Consider the following 23,904-nt stretch of genomic DNA (forward strand, 5'->3'; position numbering starts at 1 on the left):
TTTTTCTCTACAGTTTATAAATAGTACTGTATATTGCAATAATTTCATTATAAAGGCTTGATTCATTATATTAAAGCTATAAATTTATACAATTAAGTTTTAATGTAGAATGTGGTCACTGTAAACTAAGCATTTGCACATTTTGTTGTACAGGAGGGCCCCGTTTTTTTTTGGCTGGTCCCAACCCCTGCCGATAAGTGAAAATCACCCGCAAGTGGAAAAGTGATTTTTTCAAGTTTCAAATGCATCAAAAATGCCTGATAAGATGTTTACACTATCATATATTAAATGCTCAATACATCTAGGCCTCAAAAAAATGTGAAAGTAAATTTAATATTCGATGCATACAATACTTACCTTAAAATATGGCACCAGAAACCTTTCCCTTACACTGCTATTGGTCAGAAAACAGAAAAAGTGCCAAAAATAATGAACAATGGTTCATTTGAAAACTGCCAACATAGTTTGACACTGAAGAGAGGCCGCTGGAAACACGGGGGCCCTCCTGTACTGAGCTACAAATTTTTGACTCCTATGTATTTTTCTAATTTCCTAATCATAATATGTTTCTTGTTCAATGGTTGTATTCTATTTACATAAGTATTTCAGTTCAGACTTTGATTTTTATTCAGTACTTCAAGTTATGACTTGCTATTCCATCTTGTTCTCATGATAAAACTGTGAAGAGGCAGTCTTAAGCAATACAGTAGCATTTCTCGAAAAAATATAGCAGTAGTGTTTATTTACTGCTCATGTTTGCATTTGTTTTTAAGATTTTTTGGAACTGGTTAGCTGGATTCGCATCCTAGAGGTAGGAAGTACACTGCCTGCATTCTAAAGATGGATGAGGATATTGCAGACATAGGAACTTGCTGTACATCTTGTTCTCTGGATTCATTAATTTTCATGCCTAATTGTAGACAAGGTTTATTTTGAAAAGTTACAGAGAATGTTTCTGTATTAAAGTTAAGTTTATTTTTTATTACATATATGTTAACTTTCTTTAGTTCGTCATTAACTACAGTGTTTAAAATCTGGGTCACATCATAAATAAGCTAAAGGTTGTGTTGTCAGCAAAGGCTTAAGATGCTAGGTGACATTCAGTAAGTCATTGATGTAGAGAAGGAAGAGAAGAGGACCCAGGATTCTTCTTTGGGGACATCAAATTTAACCCTTAAACTGTCCAAACGTAGATCTACGTTTTTTCAACATTTGAAAGTATGTAAAAAAACAGATTTTTTTTACATTTGAAAGCATGTAAAAAAAAACTTTTTTTTTTTTTTGTTATATTTGAAAATATGTAAAAAAACGAGATCTGCTTTTGGAACACTATGCATGTGAATGTAGATCTATGTTTGGACAGTTTAAGGGTTAATTGGTTGATTAGATATTGGTATTGTTGATTTGATTACCACCTTTGTTGGTAGGTTTTCTCTTGGCTCTGTTGAGACAGCCTAGAAAAGTATTTTTAAAATGATTTATTGAAAAGTATTGAAATAGGTGGAGATGATAATATTTGAGCAGTTTTCTTGTAGAAAATATGGGTATTACTTCTGTAATATCCTTCATTTAATTTAGTGATTGATTCCAATTCAAAAGTTGTGACAGGAGCCAAGTAGGACTTTGGGGAATTATTAGTCAGATAGCTCCTGATGTTGGTATGGGTTACTGGGATGTTTTTTGTGAGATTAGTTCCTACTGAAGAGAATTGTTAAGCTTATTCACAGTAATAGTAGTTAAAAGGCGGTCTTCCTTTGCTTCTAGAGGATTTTACAATAGAATATGAGAGAGGGGTTTTTACAGTTTTAAATTTATACTGGATTTGTTAAATCTATTAGAATAGTATTTTTGTGCAGAATTTATCTAGTGTTTCCTGATATCCATCATACTTATTATACCTGTATAAAATGTGAAAATTAATATAAATATATTTTCCACAGAGCGACAGATCTGGCGAGAAAAAGTCGGGGAATCTCTTGGAGATAGATTACTACATATAACAGACACATTGAATCGCCATGATTATATCCCATCACCTCCAAATCAGGCAGAAATTGATTTTATATATGACACAACTTTCCCAGATGTCCAACCTTTCCTTTTTAAGGTGAGTTGTATGAAAGGTTTTCATGTACATCTGTTCCAGACATTGACTCAGTAATTTGTGCGTGGTTATTTCCTAGAGGTGACCCAAGTCCTGAAACCATGGATAATAGGAAATTTTGCACGTCCAAATTATTTAACCCTTTCAGGGTCCAGACCCCTGATCTGAAAGTTGCTCTCAGGTTCAAGAATTTATAAAAAAAAAATTCTTGTGAAATGAAAGAGAATCTTCTTGTAAGGGTAATGAAACCATAAGTACGAATTTGATGGAAAACTCATGGGATTACGCTCTCGCAAAGTTGGTGGTCTTAGCGTTGTTTATGCATCGGTGATTTCACCCACTTTGAGTCCTATTTTAACCCTTTCAGGGTCCGTCCCGTAGATCTACGGCTTTACGTTCAGGGTCCAAACCGTAGATCTACGCCATGAGCTCAGCTCACTCTGATAAACTGTGAGTGGTACATTTGGGCCTAGATATGAGAGAATACATCTATGTGGTATGTGTACACCACATAAAACAGATCCTGCAGCACACTGTGTATAATGAGAGAAAAAAAATGAAATCATGATTTTTCGATTAAAACAGCAACTTTGCAGTGTTTTTTCGTATGGTTTTTATAGTTGTATTTGCGATTTCTTGGTCTCATTTGATAGAATGGAAGACATATTACAGAAATAGAGATGATTTTGATTGGTTTTAGCACTGGAAATGGCTTGAAACTGAGCTCAAAGTAGCAGAAATGTTAAATTTTTGCCGATATTCAAGAGTAAACAAACGACCTCACACGTCTAATACACGTCAGCTGGTGGGTCTAATATACATTCACAAATATGGTGATGATATTTATACAATTATTACAGTATTGCATAACAGTAAATCTTCTATTTTTTGGTGTGAATAAAAATTCATTATGTGAATAAAAAATCAAAATGGAATTTATTTGTAAAGCCTCAAAACATAACTAATGAACAGAGGAAATGTTAGTTTAGTGCCAGGAATGCTTACATTGTTCATTCTGGACCCCATTTTGAAATTGGAATATTTTGAACTTTGTGTTAAATTGGCCAAATTAACAATTTCCAATCACTTTATTTTGTAGTTGAAACAGTTGACTTGGCGATTTCTTGTGCTCAATCGATAGAATAGAAGTAATACTAGTGAAATAGCTAAGAATTTGGTTGATTGGAATAATGTAATTGGCCTAAAATGGGAGACAAAGTCGGCAAAATCGCTGATTCGTAAATATCGCTGACACATCAAAATTCGCAAGAGCATAATTTCGTCAATTTTCCGCCAAATTTCGTACTTTTTGTTTTATTACCTTCACAAAAAGATTCTCTACGATTTCATAAGAAAAAATAACAAATTTTTTTTTTGAAAATTCTTGGACACTGGTGCGTGACTCCAGATTTGGGCCTTGGACCCTGAAAGGGTTAAGCTAATTCAGCCCAGTATTTACGCATCAAAGTAGAATGACATGGAGAGCATTTAAATCTATAGGGGAAGGAAGGCGGGGTAGGGGTCGTCCTCAAAAAGGAGGAAGGGGTAAGGGAGGTTTTGTGGGTGAGGGGCTTGGACTTCCAGCAGGCGTGCATGAGCATGTTCGATAGGAGTGAATGGAGACGAATGGTATTTGGGACCTGACGATCTGTTGATGTGTGAGCAGGGTAATATTTAGTGAAGGGATTCAGGGAAACTGGTTATTTTTATATAGCTGGACTTGAGTCCTGGAAATGGGAAGTACAATGCCTACACTCTAAAGGAGCGCTTTCGGGATATTAGCAGTTTGGAGGGACATGTTGTGTATCTTTTTACATATATGCTTTTAAACTGTTGTGTTCTGAGCACCTCTGCAAAAACAGTGATTATGTGTGAGTGAGGTGAAAGTGTTGAATGATGATGAAAGTATTTTCTTTTTGAGGATTTTCTTTCTTTTTGGGTCACCCGGCCTCGGTGGGAGACGGCCGACTTGTTAAAAAAAAAAAATTACGCATCAGTGATTTCACAGACTTAATTATAGCCTATAATTATAGGCTGACTGGCCTATAATTATAGGCCAGTCAGCCAAACTCTTAGCTATTTCGCTAGTACATATACCTTTCATTCTGTCGATTGAGTACAAGAAGCCCCTCATTTAACTATTTCAACTACCTTATAAAGTGGTCAGAAATTGGTAATTTGGCCAATTTCACACAAATTTAAAAAGATGCCAGTTTCAAAATAGGGTCCAGAATAAACAATGCAGACATTCCTTGCACTAAAATAACATTTTCTCTGTTCATTAGTCACATCTCCAGGCCCCTCTTATATTATGCTTGCTTTCCATTTTGAATATTTATTCATTCAAAGAAATAGAAGATTTACTGTTATGCAGACTACTGCAGTAGTGTAATAATTGTATAAATAATGTCAACCCATTCGTGACTGTGTATTAGACTGGCCAGTTGGACATGTATTGGACGTTGATATCATTTGTTTACTCTTGAACATCAGCAAAAATCGAACATTTCCGCTATTTTGAGCTCAATGTTAAGGTACTTTCCAGCGTGAAACCAATGAAAATTGTATCTGTTTCTGTAAAATATGTTCCAATCTATCAAATGAGACAAAAAAAATGAGAATGCAACTATACAAAAATTTACCGCAAAGTCGGGTTTACACCATAAACACAATCACTGTTTTTTCTCATTATGTCCTGCGTGCAGCAAGATTTTTTTTATGTAGTGCACACTTACCACACAGGCCTATTCTCTCATATGTAGGCCCAAATTTACCAGTCACAGATGGAGTGAGCTGAGCTTATGATGACTGACATTGGCTTCAAAGCCACTTTTTCTTTTATGACAATGTACAGCTTATGTGTTTTACACAATGAGAAGCATTTCTTTTATTCGTTGGAACCATGGCTAGAGCTAAAAGTGAGCAGGTTATAACAATAACTGGAGAAAAGGAAATTGGAATGACTTGTGCAGCAAGTAGCACCACCAAACAGTAGCGGCAGGGTGGTGTGGCGACCCCGGAAATTTGAAGTCATGTTAGCCAAAATTAGTGTCAGATTACTGATGGAACAGGATTACTGATGGCCAACCTGTATATGTAGTGAATATAGATAATAGTAAGGTGATGAAGGTATCAAACAATTTAGATAAAGAAAAACTGGATATCACATTGGAGAGAGAGAGTATGGAAGAAGTGAATGTTTTCAGATATTTGGGAGTTGACATGTCAGTGGATGGGTTTATGAAGGATGAGGTAAACCATAGAACTGGTGAAAGAAAAAAGGTGAGTGGTGAGTTGAGGTATCTGTGGAGACAAAGAAAGTTATCCATGGAGGCAGAGAAGGGAATGTACGAGAGTATAGTGGTACCAACACTCTTACATGGGTGTGAAGCATGGGTTGTAAATGCTGCAGCGAGGAGGTGGCTGGAGGCAGTGGAGATGTTATGTCTAAGGGCAGTGTGTGGTGTATATATAATGCAGAGAATTCTTTTTTTTTTTTTTTTATTATCACACTGGCCGATTCCCACCAAGGCAGGGTGGCCCGAAAAAGAAAAACTTTCACCATCATTCACTCCATCACTGTCTTGCCAGAAGGGTGCTTTACACTACAGTTTTTAAACTGCAACATTAACACCCCTCCTTCAGAGTGCAGGCACTGTACTTCCCATCTCCAGGACTCAAGTCCGGCCTGCCGGTTTCCCTGAACCCCTTCATAAATGTTACTTTGCTCACACTCCAACAGCACGTCAAGTAATAAAAACGAATTCTCTCTGCAGAGAATTCGTAGTGTGGAAATTAGGAGTTAATAAAAGTATTAGTCAGAGGGCTGAAGAGGGGTTGTTGAGGTGGTTTGGTCATTTATAGAGAATGGAACAAAGTAGAATGACTTGGAGAGCATATAAATCTATTGGGGGAGGAAGGCAGGGTAGGGGTCATCCCCAAAAAGGTTGGAGGGAAGGAGTTTTGTGGGTGAGGGGCTTGGACTTCCAGTATGTGTGCGTGAGCGTGTTAGATAGGAGTGAATGGAGACGAATGGTATTTGGGACCTGACGAATGGTTGGAGTGTGAGCAGGGTAATACAAGTGTCCCTCAACATTCGTGAGGGTTAGGGGATCAAGAGCCTCGCGAATGTTGAAAAACCGTGAATGTTTGGTGCCCCAATATATTGTAGGGAAATATAATACAATACTGCTTAACTTGTTGAACCATGAACAATCATAAAATACATGAAAACGTCGTAAGTTGTACTAAATATATACGTACATGTTATGCTTTAATAACATGTATGTTATTAAATACCACAGACTCCACCACTGCCTCCACCACTTCCTCAACCAATGCCAGTCCCTACTACCCTCCCTCCGACCCCCGCAACTGGCAGCCGGCCCTCCCACCACTCAGTGTGGTGAGTGTTTTGTTTGTTCATTATTTGCTATTAAACTACAGTATAAATAATGTAAACACATTCATGACTGCATATTGGAATGGCTATTTGAACAGGTATTGGATGGTGACATCATGTGTTTACTCTTGAACACAGCAAAGAATCAAACATTTCTGCTACTGCTAATAATAATAATAATAATAATAATAATAATAATAATAATAATAATAATAATAATAATAATAATAATACGATATAATTGAAGAAGGAAATTGTACAAAAATACGAGGGAGTGGTTGACACATCGTCAGTGTGGCTTTGTTTATGCTGGAGTGAACATTAGTCTCCCTGCTCTTCCAAACATTTCACAATAATTCAGTGGTTGAGGCAGTGATAGAGGCAGTGATAGAGGCAGTGGTATTTACTAACATATACGTATGTTATAAATAATAATAGTACATGTTAATATTAATAACATTTATAATAATAATAATAAATGTTATTCATAATGTACTATTATTATTTATAACATGTAGTAAATATCACTGCCTCTATCGCTGCCTCTACCACTGCCTCTATCACTGCCTCTACCACTGCCTCTATCACTGCCTCTACCACTGCCTCTACCACTGCCTCTACCACTGCCTCTACCACTGCCTCTACCACTGCCTCTACCACTGCCTCTACCACTGCCTCTACCACTGCCTCTACCACTCCAGTCACACTCAATCTACAAGCACCAAACAATGAATTATTGTGAAATGTTTGGAAGAGCAGGGAGACTAATGTTCACTCCAGCATAAACAAAGCCACACTGACGATGTGTCAACCACTCCCTCGTATTTTTGTACAATTTCCTTCTTCAATTATATCGTATTATTATTATTATTATTATTATTATTATTATTATTATTACTATTGTTATTATTAGCAGTAGCAGAAATGTTTGATTCTTTGCTGTGTTCAAGAGTAAACATATGATGTCACCGTCCAATACCTGTCCAAATAGCCATTCCAATATGCAGTCATGAATGTGTTTACATTATTTATACTGTAGTTCAATAGCAAATAATGAACAAACAAAACACTCACCACACTGAGTGGTGGGAGGGCTGGCTGCCAGTTGCGGGGGTCGGAGGGAGGGTAGTAGGGACTCGCAGGTGACGGGAAACTTGAATATGATTTGGTGGCTGGGAATTTGGTGGCTGGGAATTTGGCGGTTGGGAATTCGCGAATGTGTGAAGCCCGCGAAAGCTGAAAACGTGAATGTTGAGGGAGACCTGTACAGTGGACCCCAGCATACCATTGGCCTTACATAACGTTAAATCCGCATACCGATACATTTTATCGCTAAGATTTTGCCTCGCATACCGCTAAAAAAAACCCGCTCAACGCTGTTCGTCCGAGACGCGTCTAATGTGTGGCCTGAGCCAGCCTCACATGTTCCGCCGGTGGCATTGTTTACCAGCCAGCCTCCGCGGTAACATCCAAGCATACAATCGGAACATTTTGTATTATTACAGTATTTTTGATGATTTTATCTGCAAAATAAGTGACCATGGGCCCCAAGAAAGCTTCTAGTGCCAACCCTACAGCAATAAGGGTGAGAATTACTATAGAGATGAAGAAAGAGATCATTGATAAGTATGAAAGTGGAGTGCGTGTCTCCGAGCTGGCCAGGTTGTATAATAAACCCCAATCAACCATCGCTACTATTGTGGGCAACAAAACGGCAATCAAGGAAGCTGTTCTTGCCAAAGGTTCAACTGTGTTTTCGAAACAGAGATCGCAAGTGATGGAAGATGTTGAGAGACTCTTATTGGTATGGATAAATGAAAAACAGATAGCAGGAGATAGCATCTCTCAAGTGATCATAAGTGAAAAGGCTAGGAAGTTGCATCAGGATTTAATTAAAAAAATGCCTGCAACTAGTGATGATGTGAGTGAATTTAAGGCCAGCAAAGGTTGGTTTGAGAGATTTAAGAAGCGTAGTGGCATACATAGTGTGATAAGGCATGGTGAGGCTGCCAGTTCGGACCACAAAGCAGCTGAAAAATATGTGCAGGAATTCAAGGAGTACATAGAAACTGAAGGACTGAAACCTGAACAAGTGTTTAATTGTGATGAAACAGGCCTGTTTTGGAAGAAAATGCCAAGCAGGACCTACATTACTCAGGAGGAAAAGGCACTCCCAGGACATAAGCCTATGAAAGACAGGCTTACTCTGTTGATGTGTTCCAATGCTAGTGGTGATTGCAAAATGAAGCCTTTATTAGTGTATCACTCAGAAACTCCCAGAGCATTCAGGCAAAAGAATATCCTCAAGGCTAATTTGTGTGTGCTGTGGAGGGCAAACAGTAAGGCATGGGTCACTAGGGACTTTTTCTATGACTGGTTACACCATGCATTTGCCCCCAATGTGAAAGATTACCTAACTGAAAAGAAATTAGACCTTAAGTGCCTCCTGGTGTTAGACAATGCCCCTGGTCATCCTACAGACTTGGCAGAGCGACTTTATGGGGACATGAGCTTCATTAAGGTGAAGTTTTTGCCTCCTAATACCACTCCTCTCCTGCAGCCCATGGACCAGCAGGTTATTGCAAACTTCAAAAAACTGTACACAAAAGCTCTGTTTGAAAGGTGCTTTGTAGTGACCTCAGAAACTCAACTGACTCTGAGTTTTGGAGAGAGCACTTTAATATCCTCAATTGTGTAAACCTTATAGGTAAGGCTTGGGAGGGAGTGACTAAGAGGACCTTGAACTCTGCTTGGAAGAAACTGTGGCCAGAATGTGTAGACCAAAGGGATTTTGAAGGGTTTCAGGCTAACCCTGAGAGGAGTATGCCAGTTGAGGAATCCATTGTGGCATTGGGAAAGTCCTTGGGGTTGGAGGTTAGTGGGGATGATGTGGAAGAGTTGGTGGAGGAGGACAATGAAGAACTAACCACTGATGAGCTGCTAGATCAACTTCAACAGCAAGAGGCCAGACCTGAGGAAACTGGTTCGGAGGAGGGGAGAGAGATATTGAAGAAGTTGCCTACTACAAAGATTAAGGAAATCTGTGCAATGTGGCTGAAAGTGCAAACCTTTATGGATGAAAATCACCCTCACACAGCTATTGCAAGCCATGCTGGTGACTATTACACTGACAATGTTATGAAACACTTTAGGGAAGTCATAAAGGAACGAGAGGTACAGGCCACTATGGACAGATATGTGTGACAGAAGTCCAATGACTCTGAAGCTGGTCCTAGTGGCATTAAAAGAAGGGAAGTAACCCCAGAAAAGGACTTGACACCTCAAGTCTTAATGGAAGGGGATTCCCCTTCTAAACACTAAGACTCTCTCCTCCCATCCCATCAATCATCACCAGATCTTCAATAAAGGTAAGTGTCATGTAATTGTGCATGCCTTCTTCAGTTTGTGTGTATTAAAATGAATATTTCATGTGGTAAAATTTTTTTTTTTCATACTTTGGGGTGTCTTGCACGGATTAATTTGATTTCCATTATTTCTTATGGGGAAAATTCATTCGCATAACGATAATTTCGCATAACAATGAGCTCTCAGGAACGGATTAATATCGTTATGCGGGGGTCCACTGTATTTAGTGAACGGATTCTGGGAAACCGGTTATTTTTATATAGCTGGACTTGAGTCCTGGAAATGGGAAGTACAATGCCTGCACTTTAAAGGAGGGGTTTGGGATATTGGCAGTTTGGAGGGATATGTTGTGTATTTTATTTATACCTATATGCTTCTAAACTATTGTATTTTGAGCACCTCTGCAAAAACAGTGATTATGTGTGAGTGAGGTGAAAGTGTTGAATGATGATGAAAGTATTTTCTTTTTGGGGATTTTCTTTCTTTTTTGGGTCACCCTTCCTCGGTGGGAGACGGCCGACTTGTTAAAAAAAAAAAAATTCAGGGAAACCTGTGGTTTTTATATAGCTGGACTGGAGTACTGGAAATGGGAAGTACAGGGCCTGCACTTTAAAGGAGGGGTTTGGGATATTGGCAGTTTGGAGGAATATGTAATATATCTTTATATATGCTTCTAAACTGTTGTATCTGGGTGCCTCTGCAAAGACAGTGATTGTATGAGTGAGGTGAAAGTGTTAAATGATGATGAAAGTATTTTCTTTTTGGGTCACCCTGCCTCAGTGGGAGATGGCCAACTTGTTGAAAAAGAAAAATATATACATGAATGTATGTATGTATGTATGTATGTATGTATGTAATATATATATATATATATATACAGTGGACCCCCAGTTAACGATATTTTTTCACTCCAGAAGTATGTTCAGGTGCCAGTACTGACCGAATTTGTTCCCATAAGGAATATTGTGAAGTAGATTACTCGGAGGGGGTCGCTGGCGGGTTTTTTCCACTATCGAAAAATTTTTTGGGCCGCTGCTATGGGGATTGTTCGCTATGGGATTGTTGCTATGAACGGCTAGGGGGGGTCCATGTATATATATATAAAAACATATATATATATATATATATATATATATATATAAAACATGTTATATATATATTATAAAATTATATATATATATATATATATATATATATATATATATATATATATATTATATATATATATATATATATATAATATAAAAAAAACCTGATTTTTTTACATGATGGTAGGATTTGATGTTTTTTTGTCTTCCTTAAATATGCAAGATTAAGGCATGTCTTGTATTTCTACTTACACTTAGGTCACACTATAAAACATGTACACATTTTTTATACACCCATCTGAGTTTTTTGTTTTTTATTTTAAATATTTTTGGTTTTATTAATTTTCCTTTTATCCATGGGGAAGGGGAATAAGAATTTTTTCTCCGAAAGCCGCTTTTTAAAGTCAACTAAAATCCCGGAAAAGGGGTAGAAACCCCTTTTTCCTGTAAAGATTACTAAAAGAAAAGAAGAAAAAAAATTGAAAAAATCTGAATGTGGTGGATGTTGTGCAGATGATAAGAAAAAATGATTGTGGATGTTATGAATGAAAGAAGTGGAGTCCTGGTTTAATGAAAAAAAGCTGAAGGGGGGGGGAGAGTTTCGGAGAGGAATAAAGGGGAAGGTCGGGGTTTCAAAGGAGTTAGATAAAAAGGGTAAAAATGTTAAAGGGAAAAGTTTGGGGAAAAGAGGATACAAAGAAAATTCGGATTATGGGAGTAAAAAAGTTTGGGATGTAAAAAGGGGGGTTAAAATGGTGAGCACTGGAGAAAGAGAGAAGGAGGGAAGAAAAATTTGGGAAATGTTGAGTGAATGGGGGGAGTTTTGAATAAAGTAAAAATTTGGGGGGGGATTTCAATGCTTTTTAAAATGTTATGGGGGGAGTAGTAGGAAAATTTTGGGGTTAGGAAAAATGTAAATGGGAGCATTTAATTGAGCTATGTGTAGAAAAAAATTTGGTAAAAGAAACATATTTTAAAAAAAGAGGATAAATAAATAAAAAGGTATGATGTAAGAATGAAAGTAGTTTATTAGATTATGATTGGTGAAAAAAGGTTGATGGGTGGTCAGGATCATTTTAAGGGGGGGCAACTGATATATCGGATCATTATTTAGTTTAAAAGTTAGAGTAAGAGGTAGAGGGAAAAGAGGAAGGGGGCAAAAACAAGTAAGGGGGGAGGTGAAAGTGTAAAACAGGGGGGAAGTTCGGGAGATATGGAATTGGGAAAGGGGGGTATGAAATGAGAGGGGGGAAGGGGGTTGGAATATTTTTTAAAATGCAGTAAAATGGGGGGGAAAGTTTGTTTTAAAGGAGGGGGGGGGCAGGGGGAAAGAAGGGGGATTGGGGGAAAGTGAAGAAAGGGGTGTGATAAAGAAAAAAGGTAGCTTATGAGAGGTTTAAAAAGCAGAAGTGTTATAAGAAGGAAGTTTTGGAGAGTAAAAAAAAGGTAAAGAGAGGGTGAGAGATAAAAGGAGAAGATGATAGAGTGAGAGGCACGCAAGAAATTTAAGAAAAAAAGAAAAAATTTTGGAGTGAGTTAAACAATTAAAAAGCCTAGGGGAAAAAATGGATTTGCGTTAAAAAAAGAGGGGGAGAGAGATGGGGAGATGGGGGATTGGGGATGGCAGAATATTTTGAGGAACTTTTTTAAAAGTTAGAAGAAAAGAGGCAGAATTTACACTGGTCAGGGGGTTTCCATCTTTTTGGATGAAGAAGGTGAAGGGGGGGGATGAGGCAACGTGAAAAGGGGGGAAAGAGCTGGGAAAGGGGATCATGACAGAAATGTTAAAAACAGGGGAAAAGGGGGTTGGGGGGGAAATTTTTAATAAATGTTTAAAAAGGGGGAAAGGGGCTAGGGGTTGAGGAGAGATATATCCTTTATATAAAGGGGGGGGGACAAAGAGACTGTAAAAAAATTTTAGAGGAATGTTTTGAGCCAGGGAAAGTATGGGAGAGTTATAATTGAAAAAATTAGAGGTAAGACAGAATGTAGGACGGATAAAGGAGGTTTTTTGGGGGTAGGGGATGTGTGATCAAGTTTTAAATTTAAGCATATATGGGAAAAGATTTAGATAAAGGGAGGGGAAATTTTTATTGCATTTATGGGTTTAGAAAAGGATATGATAGAGTGGGTAGAGGAGCAATTTGGGAGATGGCAAGTATATGGGAAAAGGTGGGGTTATTAAATTGAAGGTTTTTGGAGGATAGTGAGGCTCAGGTTAGGGTGTAGAAAGAGAGGAGACTACTTCCGGAAAAATAGGTCTTAGAAGGGATTTTAATGTCACCATTTGTTTAATATATTTATAGATGGGGTTGTAGAAGTAAAATTTGGGGGTTGGAGAGGGGGGGAAAATTTTGGGGGGAAACAACAAAAAGGGGGAAATTCATACTTTTGTGATACTGGGGCTTATGGGAGTTTAAAGAAAATTGAAAGGGTTTTGGGGTGAGTTTAATTTTTAAAGGTAGAAAATTTAAAATGAAATAGAAAGAGTAAGGTGATGAGGGTGCAAAAGATTTAGATAAAGAAAAAATTGGGTATCAAATTGGGGAGGAGAGTAAAAAGGAAAGTTTTCAGATACTTTGGGGGTTGGGGGGTGGGGGATGGATTAGAAGGATGAGGTTAATCTAGAATTGATGAGGGAAAAAAGGGGAGTGGGCGTTGAGGGAGGGGGCAAAAACGTATCATGGAGGCAAAGAAGGAATATATGAAAATATAGTATTTCCCAAACCTTATGGGTGTTTTGGGGGAAATGGAGGAGGGAACGGGTTGGGGGCAGGGGGATGTCCTGTTTAAGGGAATGTGTGGGGAAAAATTAGGAAAATTAGGAGTGTGGAAATTAGGGGAAGGTGGGGTTTATAAAAAATATTCGAGGAGAAGAGGGGGGTTGGAGGTGGTTTGGTCATTTAGAGAGAATGGATCAAAGTAGAAGACATGGAAAAATAAAACTTAAGGGAAGGAAGGGGGGTGGGTGCCCCAAAGGGGTTTGGGAGAGGGGGAAAGGGGGGGGGCAAGGGCTTGGGCTTCCAGCAAACGGGCCCTGGCCGGGATAGGAAAGGGAAAGGAGCGAAGGTACTTTGGGGCCTGCCCATCTGTTGGGGGGAGCAGGGGAATATTTATGGGATTAGGGAACCGGGGTTTTTTTCAAAATGGATTGGTCCCGGAAATGGGGAAAGCCTGCCTTTTAAAGGAGGGGTTTTGGGGTATTCAGTTTGAGGGTAGGGGATCTTTATTGTATGTTCAGACTGTTGTATTCTGAGCACCCTGCAAAAACAGTGATGATGTAGTGTGGTGAAAAGGTTTAATGAGATGAAAATATTTTCTTTTGGGGATTTTTTCTTTTTGGGCATCCTTGGGGGAGCCACTTGTTGAAAAAAAAAAAAAAAAAAAAAAACCAACCTACTACCTAGGATTGTGTTTATATATAATATTTTCAGTGTTTTCTCTAGAAAACTACTGAACTGCTGCAGATAGCCTCAAAAATACTCCATTTTCTCTTACAATAAGAGCATGGGAAGATACTATATAGTCCAAGTTGGACAGGAAATGGCGGACGCTTCCGCCAGTGCCTCTGCCACCACATTATGGCCTATTTTATTCTTTCTAGAGTATATATCATGTTTCTTTGTTAATTATACAGTAGAACCTCGGCTTACGAACTTAATCCGTTTCGTGACCTTGTTCGTATCCTGATTTGTTCGTATGCTGAATCAGTTTTCCTCATTTAAATTACACATAATTGAAAAGCCACTAATCTGTTCCGGCAGAATTCCTGCTCTCAGAGGCAGGAAAAATACATTTCAATATAATGGTAATATCAATTCTGTGGCTTATTTATCTATCATAATTGATCTAGTATGACTTAATAAACAATATAAATAACATAGAAACCTGATATATACTCTAGAATGAATAAAATATGTCATTATGTGACAAGTGGAGGTGGCTATAACTGCTCCTGCATTGTTGTGGTATTCATTGCCATCTAGTGACGATCTTTCAAAGCCGTCTATTATTATAATTATTATCAATGTACATTATTATTATATTATTATTATACATATTATTATATTATTATTCCTGTTATTATATTATTATTATTAGTAGTATTATGGGGAAGCGGTTGTGGGGGCTACGGGATGGAAGGTATTTAGGCTTAATTTAGGGAACTGGAACACAGATCCAGTTTCCTAGATCAAGAGCTCCTCACCACATATAATAATAATTATTATTAGTGCATAACAATAATACAATATACAGTGGACCCTCGCCCAACACTATTAATCCGTTCCTGAGAGCTCATCGTTAGGCGAAATTATCGTTAGGCGAATTAATTTTCCCCATAAGAAATAATGGAAATCAAATTAATCCGTTCCTGACACCCCAAAGTATGAACCAAAAAAAATTTTTACCACATGAAATATTAATTTTAATACACACAAACTGAAGAAGACATGCACAGTTACATGACACTTACCTTTATTGAAGATCTGGTGATGATTGATGGGATGGGAGGAGGGGAGAGTGTTGATGGTGTTAGTGTTTAGAAGGGGAATCCCCTTCCATTAGGACTTTAGGTGGCAAGTCCTTTTCCGGGGTTACTTCCCTTCTTTTAATGCCACAAGGACCAGCTTGAGAGTCACTGGACCTGTGTCGCACAACATATCTCTCCATAGAGACCTGTACCTCCTGTTTCTTTACGACATTCTTAAAGTGTTTAACAACATTGCCAGTGTAATAGTCACCAGCACGGCTTGCAATAGCTGTGTGAGGGTGATTTTCATCAAAAAAGATTTGCACTTTAAGCCACATTGCACACATTTCCTTAATCTTTGAAGTAAGCAACTTCCTCAATTTCTCTATCCCCTCCTCCGAAGCAGTTTCCTCAGGTGTGGCCTCTTGCTGTTGAAGATGATCTAGCAGCTCATCAGTGGTTAGTTCTTCATTGTCCTTCTCCACCAACTCTTCCACATCCTCCCCACTAACCTCCAACCCCAAGGACTTCCCCAATGCCACAATGGATTCCTCAACTGGCATAGGATTCCCAGGGTTAGCCTCAAACCCTTCAAAATCTCTTTTGTCTACACATTCTGGCCACAGTTTCTTCCAAGCAGAGTTCAAGGTCCTCTTAGTCACTTCCTCCCAAGCCTTACCTATAATGTTTACACAATTGAGGATGCTAAAGTGATCTCTCCAAAACTCTCTTAAAGTCAATTGAGTTTCTGAGGTCACTACAAAGCACCTTTCAAACATAGCTTTTGTGTACAGTTTCTTGAAGTTGGAAATGATATGCTGGTCCATGGGCTGCACGAGAGGAGTGGTATTAGGAGGCAAAAACTTGACCTTAATGAAGCTCATTTCCGCAGAAAGTCGCTCTGCCATGTCTGAAGGATGACCAGGAGCATTGTCTAATACCAGGAGGCACTTAAGGTCTAATTTCTTTTCAATTAGGTAATTTTTCACAGTGGGGGCAAATGCATGGTGTAACCAGTCATAGAAAAAGTCCCTAGTGACCCATGCCTTACTGTTTGCCCTCCACAGCACACAAATTAGCCTTGAGGACATTGTTTTTCCTGAACACTCTGGGAGTTTCAGAGTGATACACCAATAAAGGCTTCACTTTGCAATCACCACTAGCATTGGCACACATCAACAGAGTAAGCCTGTCTTTCATAGGCTTATGTCCTGGGAGTGCCTCTTCCTCCTGAGTAATGTAGGTCCTGTTTGGCATTTTCTTCCAAAACAGGCCTGTTTTGTCACAATTAAACACTTGTTCAGGTTTCAGTCCTTCACTGTCTATGTACTCCTTGAATTCCTGCACATATTTTTCAGCCGCTTTGTGGTCCGAACTGGCAGCCTCACCATGCCTTATCACACTATGTATGCCACTATGATTCTTAAATCTCTCAAACCAACCTTTGCTGGCCTTAAATTCACTCACATCATCACTAGTTGCAGGCATTTTTCTAATTAAATCGTCATGCAACTTCCTAGCCTTTTCACATACGATCGCTTGAGAGATGCTATCTCCTGCTATCTGTTTTACGTTTATCCACACCAATAACAGTCTCTCAACATCTTCTATCACTTGTGATCTCTGTTTCGAAAACAAAGTTGCATCTTTGGCAAGAACAGCTTCCTTGATTGCCGTTTTCTTGGCCACAATAGTAGCGATGGTTGATTGGGGTTTTGTGTACAACCTGGCCAGCTCGGAGACACGCACTCCACTTTCATACTTAGCAATGATCTCTTTCTTCATATCCATAGTAATTCTCACTCTTTTTGCTGTAGGGTTGGCACTAGAAGCTGTCTTGGGGCCCATTGTGACTTATTTTGCAGGTGCAATCACTAAAAAGGCTGTGATAATATGAAATGTTCCGATTGTATGCTTGGAAGCGGCCGCGGTGGCTGGCTTGTAAACACTGGCACCCACGGAACAAGTGAGGCGGACTCAGGCCGCACGTGGACGCGTCTCAAACGAATCGCGTTGAGCGAGTTTTTTAGCGCTAGCCGAGGCAAAAATTTTGCGTTAAAATGTATCGTTAGGCGGATTTAACGTTATGCGATGCGTTCGTTAGGCTAGGGTCCACTGTACATTGTAATAATAATAATAATAATAATAATAACAGTAAGGAGAAACTTCAAAAGGCTGTCAGTAGTTGGAGCCACCATCAGCAAAATATTGGTAACCACCACTTTTCACCCATCTAGACTTAAGTAGTCTATAATTATTGGGTGAAGTCTGCCCGAAATGCCTCAGCATGATAGTGGCTTTCTTTGCTCCAATCATATTATGATATGTAAACACCCATTGTAAGCTTTGCGAAGAAATAAATATTTTATTTATTTATTTATTTATTTATTTATTTAAGGAACCTCCCTTGAGGGGGAAGTACGCATCCTGAAATTTTGTTCGTATCCAGGAGCAAAAAATCGACCGAACGACGGCTTGTATCCTGAAAAGTTTGCATGGTGGTGCATTCATAAGCCGAGGTTCCACTGAATTGTTTATTATGTCATATTAGATGAATTGTGATAGATAAATAAGCCGTACAGTTGATAATATTGTCATATTCAAGTACCTTTTCTCGTCTGTCCAGAGTGCAGGGGCGGATTAACCCTTTGACTGTCGCGGCCGTGTATATACGTTTTACGAGGTGCCGTGTTTGACGTATATATACTCATAAATTCTAGCGGCTTCAAATCAAGCAGGAGAAAGCTGGTAGGCCCACATGTGAGAGAATGGGTCTGTGTGGTCAGTGTGCACCATATAAAAAAAATCCTGGAGCACGCAGTGCATAATGAGAAAAAAAAAACTCCGACCGTTTTTTTTAATTAAAATGCCGACTTTGTGGTCTATTTTCGTATAGTATTTATGGTTGTATTCTCGTTTTCTTGGTCTCATTTGATAGAATGGAAAACATATTACAGAAATAGAGGTGTTTTTGATTGATTTTACTATAAAAAGAACCTAGAAATGGAGCTCAAATTAGGGGAAATGTTTGATTTTTGCCAATGTTCAAAAGTAAACAAATGATGCCATTGTCCAATAAATGTCCAACTAGCCATTCTAATATGCAGTCATGAATGGGTTGATGTTATTTATACAGTTATTACAGCATTGCAGTAGTCTGCATAATAGTAAGTCTAATATTTTTTGTTTGAATAAAAATTCAAAATAGAAAGCAAGAGTAATATCAGAGGGGCCTGGAGACGTGACTGATGAACAAAGAAAACGTTATTTTAGAGCCTGGAATGTCTGCATTGTTCATTCTGGACCTTATTTTGAAATTGTCATATTTTTTAGTTTTTGTGAAATTGGCCAAATTGCAAATTTCTGACCACATTATTAGGTAGTTGAAATCAGTAAATGGGCAGTTTCTTGTACTCAATTGATAGAAAAAATGAAGTTCTAAAGAAATAGCTATGAGTTTGGGCGACTGGAACAATGGAATTAGCCAAAAATAGGGCTCAAAGTGAGCGAAATCGCCGATTTGTAAACAGCGCCGAGGTCGCTAACTTCGCGAGAGCATAATTCCGTCAGTTTTCCATCAAATTTCGTTTTTTTGGTGTCATTACAATCGGGAAAAGATTCTCTATCATTTCATAAGAAAAAATAATTTTTTTTTTTTTTAAATTTTGCGACACCAGGAGACACCTCAGGATTGGGGGTTGCGACAGTCAAAGGGTTAATGGCTTTTCATTTAATTTAAATGAGGAAAATTAATTTGATATACGAGTAAATTGAGTTACGAGCTAGCTCCTGGAATGGATTAAACTTTTAAGTCAAAGTTCCACTGTATACATGAATGAAAATTTATGTACATCGTATATCATGTGGTTACGCGAAGCAGGCATTGGATGATTTCCTTGTTAAAAGCATGTGATGACAGTATTATATTACAAAAGTACATATGTGATTGTCATGGGAGGATTTGCCATGGCTGTATTATATTGTACTAGTATGTGATGGTCATGGGAGGTTTTGCCATGGCTGTATTATATTAGACTAGTATGTGATTGTCATGGGAAGATGTGTCCAGATATATGGAGGTTTTGGTGTAGATTTTTTAATTAACTTAAATTTTTTTTAGGTCATATTCTGTTTATTTTATATTGTTCATTACTTCTTTTTTTATATTATTTAGAAAATTGCGTGGAACCTGTTGAGAATATTAGTATGTTTATTACCGTACATGAAAAAAAATATGATTAAAACAAATTTCTGACAGATACTAACAAAATTGAACCTATTCCTGACAGGTAAACTATAGTGTTTCAGCCCCCAGTAATCCATCAGCAACCACTACATTCAAGAAGCTAATAAGAGATACTTTAGCACTATAACATTGGCTGTACATTAGGTTACTTCAGCTTTCGTCCTGTGCTGCTTGCAGAAGACGTCATTGGGGAGGCTTTTGTTGCCTTGGTATTCTGAGGCTCTGAAGTGTGGTAAGGCCCAAAATGATTTGGAGTACTCTCTTGCAAGGAAGTTGGATGTCCATTATGAAGTCAGTATGTGGTCTGATGGCAGACCATCAGTCTTGTTTCTTCTTTCTGAGTTCATAAGAACCATAATAACTTATTGCATCAGATTTAGGTACAATTGTTTATATACAAATATATAAATATATATATAATACTGTATGATGCATTGAATGATGGGAGACAAGTAAATTAGGGTTTGAATAATTACCTGGGGTCAATATTAAATTTTTTTAGTGACCTGTGAAAAAAAAAAAGATAGTGATATATTTAGGTGCCGATATTTTTCACAGTGCTAATAGTCTACATGTATCATTTGTAATAATTATATTGCCAGTGCTGCAGTAGTTGCAGATGACCTATTTGCTTATAGATCTTTTATGCTGAAATCAACAAAGTACTGTAAGTTACCGTACCTGCTGTTTTCTCTACTCAGCAGTAATTGCATTTTGACTTAGTCACAAACTAGATTATAGTTTAGTCATAAATATTAAAACATCGCATTCAACATACTCAGTTTTCTCTTTTTTTTTTTACCTGAAATTATTGTGCAGAAGCACATCATGTGGCTAGTTTTTAAAGTTTCTAATTGAAACTTTGATTGCATTCCCTAGTAACAAGGGCATGTGCTGAAGTAAATATTTAATCTATATTTTAGGTATAAGTTAAACCAAGTTCTAAAAGTTTGGTATGAGGGATACTGAACCACTGAGAATATTTCATGCAGCGAAACCTTTCTCTTGGTTTATTTTTGTATAAAATTCCTGCATCAGTTATTCAGCTTTCTCATAGGATGTCATTGAGTGAATTGAATCACCACTTCATTCCATACATGCCTGGATAACAGTTCTCTTCATTTGATTGTTTTCAGTATTTTTTTTTTAAATTCATGTAATATGTGGAATGGGCCCTCATACATGCTTTTGTTATGATAAAAGCAGGGATAGCCAAATATGGCTTAACATATTCACTTGAGTACTGCAATGTTTCCAGTGAAACTGTGTTGCTCTTCATTAATATTTAGTGATTCTATACAGTGACATATTGAAAAGTGAAGTAAAGTTATATCATACGTAGCAACCAATTGATATGGCTTTATTACTACTAGCTTAGTCCAACAAATAATGATTTGTTGCAAAATTCAGAAGAAAAATTCTTCTATATTTTTGTTTGATCATGCTGATTACAGTTTAGATTTAAATCAAGCTGTAATACATTATATTTTTACTAATGCACTCAGTATTGTACAGTTTGAAGAAATACTCTTGTGACTTCTAAATTGTTGTCTATTCTTGAGTGACATGCATACATAAAATGTTACTGAATTAACTCTACATTAACTTTACTTTTGAAAGTGCATTGCCAAAATTTAATTATTAGTCATTTTTTCCATGTGCCAAAAATATCCTGTTAAATATGTCACTTAGATCACAGAAATATATTTTATGTCAAATTTTGCTAAATACTGCATCATAGTCAGACTTGAAACATTTTGGTTCACAAGCTTGATTTGAATATGCAAGAAAGGTCTTGTTGACTTTGCTGGATACTTTCTGTCCATGAAAGACAATTCAGAAATTTGAATATTTATATCTTTAATAATTGTATAATGTTAATATATGTATTTCTAAAGCTATGAGATAAATCCTATTAAGATTTCTATTTGAAGTCTAATTATAATTTATACATGTAATTTTATAATTTATTATTGATCATAACACTTGTGGAAAGGTGAAATCACTTGAAATATTTCTTTATCACACTCAGAAGAGTTTCTTTTCTTGTAATCACAATGCTGTTACTTGTAAGAGCTGAAAAAGGCACTGAATGTGCCTGTAGTGGAAATAAAATATTTTTGTAAAGGCAACAATGTATTTTAAATGTCATAAAAGCTGTGGGAAGATGATTTCCCAGTCTCCTATGCATATAACCATTCATATTAGAATGAATGCACTTTTTTATGACAATAGAGTTGTTTATGCCATAGTAACTGCATATTCATCAACACATTTTCTTGGGCCAAGGTTTCATTGATGGATGCTCTTAATATTTTTCATATTTGGTGTCTCATTCTCTGCATAATTAAGCTATCAATGTTCCATTAATACTGTTATTAACTAATAAGACATGCACAGCATCTGCATATCTCTGTTGTAAAATGTTTCCTCAGCAAAGCAGGCTTCATCAGACTAATACAGAGGCATGAGGATGGGGCTTTTTTGCTGGAGTCAGTGGAAGATGTGGAGAGGTGTAGCAGTTGAAAACATTAACATATGTTGGCAGTGCCCACTAGTTTAAATAGGTGGGGGTAATATGGTGAGCCATAGATTTAGCAATGGAGTTGTAGAACATGTGGACAGATGAAGCAGTTGAAGATCTCACATGTGTGGAGTGCTCACTAGTGGAAGTAGCCCAGGGCCATAATGTGGGCCAGAGATTCAGCATTGGAGCTTTAGAAATTTTTTTTTGTACCATTAGAAGTTGACATAAAACAAATGTGACTCTTGGTCTCTCAATAAAGATAATGCACCCACATTTGTCTTATTTGCCAATTTGTCAATATTATACCATTTATCTAATGATACTTGTATAAAACAGCAAGACCATGGACTCTTGGTACAGAGAAGCTCTTCTTCAAGTCCATTGCTAAATCTCTGGCTCAGTTTGTGGGCCTAACCTACTACTAGTGGGCACTGCCCACATGTGAGCACATCTTCAACTGCTGCAACTCTGCACGTTCCAAAAACTCCTGTGCTAAATCTGTGAAAGTAGGCCAGGCCCAATTTATGGGCCTGGCCTACTTTCACAAGTGGGTCCCACCCATATGTGATGATGTCCTTAACTGCTGAACCTCTTCACTACTACTACTACTACTACTAGCTCCAATATGAAAGCCACCTTCCTTGTCCCTCTGTATTAGGTTGATAAAGCCTGCAGTGCAGGCAAAACATCTCAGTGAAGATAGTCAGGTGATGCATACATGTCTTATTTGTTAACTTGTCAGTATTATATGATTGATCTGATAATGCTGTTATTATTGGCCATTTGGCAGTTATTTGACTTCTTTTATGAATATATTGCACAAGTATTTTACAGTACTTAGTATTTGAACCCAATCTAGTAGTGAATGTCCTTGAAATACATGAAATAAAACATATTCTTGCTTAATTACATAAGTTAAATATTTTGTGGAGTTAAGAAAAAAGTTTTGTGGTTTAGAAAAAAATGAGATTTAATATTAGTTAAGCTAGCACTGAAATATTTATATAACATGTCTGATAGGTTAATTATAATAGATATTATATTGTACTTAACTCTGCAAAATGAAGGAGGGGTGTTAATGTTGCAGTTTAAAAACTGTAGTGTAAAGCACCCTTCTGGCAAGACAGTGATGGAGTGAATGATGGTGAAAGTTTCTTTTTCGGGCCACCCTGCCTTGGTGGGAATCGGCCAGTGTGATAATAATAAAAAAGTAATAAGAATGAGGACTGGAATGGTGCGAATATTATAAAGGCAAGCTATTTAATGAAGGAAATATGCCATGGTTGGGCTTATAAGATTAAGTTACTTATGGCATGAGTAAAATTTCCGTTAACAAAAATTAAAGAGGATGTTGTGATAGCATATCATGACAAAAACAGAGATAAATAGGATGTTTTGTTTTCTGAAATGAAAAGGAGTGAGAATGGTGTAATAATAAAGTATTTTTGAGTATGATGAATGATCTGAATGGCACAGTTGAAACAGGCCCCAAGAATGCTATAGTGGGGTGTACATTTTGTTAACAATGTAAATCATTAATGTGTTTTAGGTACGTACAAGGATATTGACATATACTTGGTAACAGTACTGTGTCAAAGGAAGAACAGAGTATCCAGGACATTGCAAATGCTGTGGGAATTTCATACAGTGGAACCTTGGTTTTCGTCTTTAATCCGTTCCTGAGCCATCGGCCAAAACTA

At 37.5% G+C, this 23,904-nt stretch overlaps 1 protein-coding gene across 1 annotated transcript in view; it reads left to right on the forward strand.

Moving 5' to 3' along the window:
- The window catches only part of Atg101 (autophagy-related protein 101), a 40,921-nt gene extending 19,109 nt beyond the window's left edge, over positions 1-21,812 (forward strand). The window contains exons 5-6 of the mRNA XM_053770871.2: positions 1,941-2,107; positions 19,721-21,812. Coding sequence (XP_053626846.1) covers positions 1,941-2,107; positions 19,721-19,804 — 251 coding nt within the window. The 3' untranslated portion in view covers positions 19,805-21,812. The remainder of the gene's footprint in view (positions 1-1,940; positions 2,108-19,720) is intronic.
- The last annotated feature ends 2,092 nt before the right edge of the window (positions 21,813-23,904 follow it).

Source organism: Cherax quadricarinatus, chromosome 4 (assembly GCF_038502225.1).
Source record: "Cherax quadricarinatus isolate ZL_2023a chromosome 4, ASM3850222v1, whole genome shotgun sequence".
Taxonomy (NCBI): domain Eukaryota; kingdom Metazoa; phylum Arthropoda; class Malacostraca; order Decapoda; family Parastacidae; genus Cherax; species Cherax quadricarinatus.